Here is a 6,000-nt window from a genome sequence, read left to right as displayed (position 1 = left end):
TCCTTCGTGATGGGGGATGGAGGTGTACAGGGACTGGATGTCCATGGTGAAAATAAGGCGTTGCGGACCGGGGAAGCGAAAATCATGGAGGAGATGGAGGGCATGGGTGGTGTCCCGAACGTAGGTGGGGAGTTCTTGGACTAAGGGGGACAGGACCGTGTCGAGGTATGCAGAGATGAGTTCGGTGGGGCAGAATCAGGCTGAGACAAGGGTCGGCCGGGGCAGTCAGGTTTGTGGATTCATCTAGCATGCATTATAGAACACTATAGAACAATTTAGCATGGCTAATCAACTTAACCTGCGTACCTTTGAAAACTGGGAGGAAATTAGAGCACCTGGCAGAAATACAGACACTGGGAAAATGTCCAAATTCACAGTCACCTAAGACTTGAATCAAACCTGGGTCTCTGATGCTATGTGGGAGCAGTGCTAAGGTTTGTGCCACAATGCAGGAACATTCTAGATTGCTTCCTAGATTTAGGTTAACACAATTAAACGAAAGGAAGAGTCTACAAAAAGGAGATGGTTTGAAAATTTTGTTACCTGACAATTTTCAAAAGCTGAAACACAAATGATAAAGGTGAAGATGAGTTGACATGCTTAACCTATCTTTGTTCATTATAAATGCAACAGAAGCATTCTGAATTGGCAGAGCTATATCAAACAGCCTACTCAAAAACTGAATCGGAACCAAAACCAGAGCTATTATTTAAAAACTAAATGTGTTAGTGAGAGAACGGAGACCAACTCAAATATTACCCAAAGCAGAACTGGCCGTAGAATTAGAACTAGCTTTAGTGTCACATACTCAAGTCAGTACAGTGAAAAGTTTATAAATCATCACTTACAGCACCACCTTAGGTACAAAGGTACCTAGGTACAGCTTCTTCAATTACAAGATTAGTTTCAGGTAACAATGTTACCACCACATGGCACCACCTTAGGTACAGGATGCCTAGGTACAATCCTTAGTTACAGAATAGAGAAAAGAAGAAAAAATAGTTACATTACAGCTATACACAGTGTAACCATTATACCAGTATACAGTAGTCCATTAGGTGGTAGTCTCATCTGAATACAGTCAGTTCTTTCATAACTTTAAGCATTCTTTCTAAACCTATGGCGCTGTAATTGCATTACAGTCAACACACTTTAAAAGCTTTCTCTGTAGAAACAGTATCCCCAATTTATCAACCGTGTTATAGCAAATTCCTGTTGATGAAACACATATTATAACAGAATGACCAGTACTGTAATGATATTTTAGAGTGGCTCAGGAAATTCCACTGGCAGCTCAGTTAGACATGAGGAAAATGCACGCTCAAATACTAACACATTTTAATGGCCAGAATTGCATAAAGTTGTAGTGAAATTTTGCTAGTATGTCCCACAACACACCCAGAAACCCTAACCATACTACCATACAAAGACATTTCCGAGATGATTACCAGACTACTCCACAAACCTACAACACACTGAAATAGCTACTGATGAACCTGAAGGACTCTATACCAACAACCAGCAAAACTAATGCCATTTACAAAATACCATGCAAGGAGTGTAACAAACACTACCTCGGACAGACAGGCAGAAAACTAGCCACCAGAATACATGAACACCAACTCGCCACCAAAAGACATGACCCACTATCACTAATATCCTTACATACAGACGAAGGACACCACTTCGACTGAGACAGCACTTCCATCCTACCACAGGCTAACCAGAGACATGCACAGGAATTCCTAGAGGCCTGACATTCAAACCAGAACTCCACCAATAAACACTTTGATTTGGACCCCATTTACTAACCTCTGAGAAAAGGAACCAGAAATGATATCACCCACCTTAACAGACCAAGACACAAACAGAAATCAGGACAGAACACCGGAGGCTCACTGATGATGTTACCTAGCATGGTGACGAAACGTCTGAAAACAAACCTTCCAGCTCAGCGAGCAAACTTACAATCTGATTATGTGTTATGTTAGAATTGTATTGTTTATACTGACCATTTGGCTGTGTTCAGTCAAACCTGGGAAGAACATGCACACAACTTTAACAAATAACTTAATTGGTCACAAAGTTCCAAACTGGTCATAAGTTTAGCCAAAAAGTGAATTTACCAAAGTGACGTATTTGCACTAAACTATTGGATGAGGTCAATTATTCACCAGAATCAAAAATAAGGGCAATCCTGGATTTTCAGATCAGATGCCACGAATGATTTGAGTTCAGTTCAGAAGAATCAGCCTTTTTGATTCAGAAACCAGTTTCACGCAAGCAGAATATTAATAAGGTATAGACATCATGCATCTTTGTATGGATTCTAAGGGAAACATGCTAAGTCCTAATTCATTAATTTTAGCTTTAGCATCATCGCCCCATCATTTCTCCCCACAATAACAGATATACAAACATGCTTTCTGGACTCACCATCATATGTGTAGTAGGTTCCATCTTTGAACACCAACACAGCAGGAAGTTCTTGGACAGAGACATCCTGGTAGAAAAGCATCACCACAAACATTTACAAACTGTCCAAAATCATCCTCAGTGGTATTATACTGATAGATGAAGAGTATCTAATCAATCTGGTTGTTATTTGAAGCAAGTAGGTCTGGATCAAATGTGAACATGTTCCCTCTTGAAATAACATTTAAACTTTTGAGATTTATCTTGTTGTAATTTGTGGACTTTGTTAAGTATGAATTCATTGCTGCATTTTCCTAACTAGTTCATTTTTTGCTGAATTACAAGGTCGGCTTGAGGAGCCAAATGGTGAAGGTTTGTGCTTTTATGGCTCACGAAAGCTCCTGCACATTTTGGTGTTAATTTTCTGTATGGTTACACATTTTCTCCACAATCTCCTACATCATCAACAGCCAAAGGGCAATTATTCACGTCTCTTCCTACAATCATCTTATCAGTGGTGACATTAGTCTTGGCTAATTGGGCAGAGATAGTGTGTAACTGCAGGAAAACCATTCAGGATAGATGTAATTTCAACCATGAGTAGCCCTGGATTCCAAACATAGATATTTCAATCAGTTAGTTCAGACATGTTATGATACACCTCTGAAGCAGATGGGACTTGAACCTGGGCTTTTTTGCCACCAAGGTAGGGACACTACAATTGAGCCATGACAGCCCTTAATGTTTTAAATCCACCATCAACTTCTCTGCTCTACCAACTGAGATACAGTGTATGGAAAGCTGGCCCCAAATATATGTTTAAATGTAAACCAATTATTGCATCCCCAAAAAACCCTTTCATCTTGGCTTTATAGGCATTAGAACTCCAATATTACACTAAGAATATTCAAATTAATGAAAAATCTAAATACTTTCCACTTGCCAGGTATAAAGAATATCCAGGGATCTTCAAGGACAAGTGAAAACAGTATTGGAGTTTTTTTTATTCATTCACAAGATGAAGACATTGCTGACTAGGCAGCATTTAGTGCCCATCCCTAATTGCCCAGAGGGCAATTAAGAGTCAGCCAGATTGCTGTGGGTCTGGGGTCACATGGGCCAGGCCAGGTAAGGATGACAGTTTCCTTCCCTAAGGGACATTAGTGAGCCAGATGGGTATTTTCGACAATCAACAATGGATTCATGGTCATTATTAGACCCTTAATTTCAATTTCTTTTATTATTGAATTCAAATTCCAAAACCCGGGTTCGAACATTATCTGGGTCTCTGGATTAACAGTCCTGCAATAACACTACCAAGACATCACCTCTGCAGTTTAACCAACTAAAAACACCCAAGTGCACTAGCAATGTTACTGTTGCTTGTCCAACTGCTGATGTGAGAAACTCAAGTTGGGTAAGAGTGATCTCAGTTCTCAGTGACAAAATTGCATCTCAATTCCCAATAAACTGTAGTTCAATTAGCCAATTACCATGAAAACCTTAGTGGGCGGCACGGTGGCACAGTGGTTAGCACTGTTGCCTCACAGCGCCAGAGACCCGGGTTCAATCCCCGCCTCAGGCGATTGACTGTGTGGAGTTTGCACGTTCTCCCGTGTCTGCGTGGGTTTCCTCCGGGTGCTCCGGTTTCCTCCCACAGTCCAAAGATGTGCAGGTCAGGTGAATTGGCCATGCTAAATTGCCCGTAGTGTTAGGTATAGGGGTAAATGTAAGGGTATGGGTGGGTTGCGCTTCGGCGGGTCGGTGTGGACTTGTTGGGCCGAAGGGCCTGTTTCCACACTGTAATGTAATCTAATCTAATCTAAATCTAATCTAAAGTACTGGATCGCCTCACTAGTTTAGGTATACAATTAGGGGCCTACTGCAGGGATCACTTCAAACTGAATCTTGGTAAAGCCCTTGTTGTACAATACTAGTGACTCTGCCTTTGAACCAGGAGGCTTGGGTTCAAGTCCCACCTGCTCCAGAGTTCTCTCGAGCAGACGGATTGCAAAATATCCCTAAATTCAATCTTGTGTACCCAGACAACTTGAACGAAACATACAACCCTCTCAAAGAATAAGCTCCAAAAAAGTAGAGAGCGTGGTGTTGGAAAAGTACAGCAAGTCGGGCAGCATCAGAGGAGCAGGAGAATCGATGTTTCAGGCATAAGCTCTAAGTTTATGTCCAAAGGGACCAAGATCTGGTTGTTCATAATATTGATGAAGGACTTATGCCTGAAGCATCAGTACTTCTGCTCCTCGAATGCTGCCTGATGTGCTGTACTTTTCCAGCACCACACTCTTGACTCTGGTCTCCAGCATCTGCAGTCCTCACATTCTCCAACAAAAAGTAGCCAATATGGATTTTTAAAAAAATAAATACAGACATGGGCTTTGTGCTCAAATCTTTGCTACTATGTTATGCAGCTTTAAAGTAATTAGTAAAGCACATGGAATCTTGGGCTTTAAGTACAAAGGCCACAAAGTTTTGCTAAACTGAAATGAAACACCACTTTAACTACAGCTTGAGTACTGTGTATGCAGACCATAACTGAAGAAAGGCATCAAGGCTTGAGAGAGAGATTTATTAATGCTCTAGCGATAAACAAGCATTAAAAGGAATAGAATACATTGCTCTTCTTCAAGCAAAAAGGCCAAGAATATATTTCATACAGATGTGTTAACGTTTTGAGGATTTCCATAAATATGAAGTTTTTCCAGCGCTGAAGGGCTGGTAATGACAGGGACTTGTGCTACTTGTTAAATGAACCAGAGACATGAGCAGTGATGTAGGAATGGGCCATTCAGCCCCTCAAGTCTGCCCTACAATTCTAGAACATGACTGATACATTTTCATGTCACATTCAGATGCTATCCTCGAATCCCTTGTTGACCTTAGTAACTAGAAATCTATCACTTTTAAGGACACACTTAATAGCCGAGTTTCCACAATCCTCTTGTGCTGAGAATTCCAAACATTCATCACCTATAAAACGAGGGAGTTCCTCTTCATCTCAGTCCGAAATAACTTGCCTTTTATTGAGGCTATGTCCTCTAATTCAAGAGATCACAGCCAAGAGAAACATCCAATTTCCATCTACTCTGTCTACCCCTTTAAGAATTTTGTAGGTCTTTTTTGAGATCACCTCCCATTTTTCTAACCTCCTGAGAATACAGGCCCAGTTTCCTAATTCTCGTCTCGTAGACGAATCTCATCACCTCAGATATCAGACTGGTGAACTTCTGCTGCATTCTCATCAAGAAGTATGGTGCTGGAAAAGCACAGGTCAGGCAGCAGTGGACAGAAGAGTCGACATTTTGGGCATAAGACCTTCATCAGCCCCTCATCAACATTATGAACAACCAGACCTTGGTCCCTTTGGACATAAACAAATTTCTAATCTGTCACCACTGAGAAGCACTGCATCTTCATTCCATCAAAGTGATAACCTCACAACTATCTACATTACATTCCACCTGCCATGTTCTTGCCCACACATTCAGCCTAGCTAAATTCTCATGGAGCCTCTTTGCATTTGCCTCAGAACTCATTCTCACCAAATTTTGTATTGTTTTCAGATGT

The 6,000-nt window shown here is 41.0% G+C and overlaps 1 protein-coding gene across 3 annotated transcripts in view; it reads right to left on the bottom strand.

Moving 5' to 3' along the window:
* tmx3b (thioredoxin related transmembrane protein 3b) overlaps positions 1 to 6,000 on the bottom strand; it is a 125,927-nt gene that overhangs the window by 64,909 nt on the left and 55,018 nt on the right. For all 3 annotated transcript variants that reach the window (XM_043688478.1, XM_043688481.1, XM_043688479.1), the window contains one exon: positions 2,437 to 2,503. In XM_043688478.1, the coding sequence (XP_043544413.1) occupies positions 2,437 to 2,503 (67 nt within the window). The remainder of the gene's footprint in view (positions 1 to 2,436; positions 2,504 to 6,000) is intronic.

Source organism: Chiloscyllium plagiosum, chromosome 4 (genome assembly GCF_004010195.1).
Source record: "Chiloscyllium plagiosum isolate BGI_BamShark_2017 chromosome 4, ASM401019v2, whole genome shotgun sequence".
Classification (NCBI taxonomy): domain Eukaryota; kingdom Metazoa; phylum Chordata; class Chondrichthyes; order Orectolobiformes; family Hemiscylliidae; genus Chiloscyllium; species Chiloscyllium plagiosum.
The sequence above is the reverse complement of the archived record's forward strand: the minus strand, read 5'-3'. Positions and strand labels throughout refer to the sequence as shown.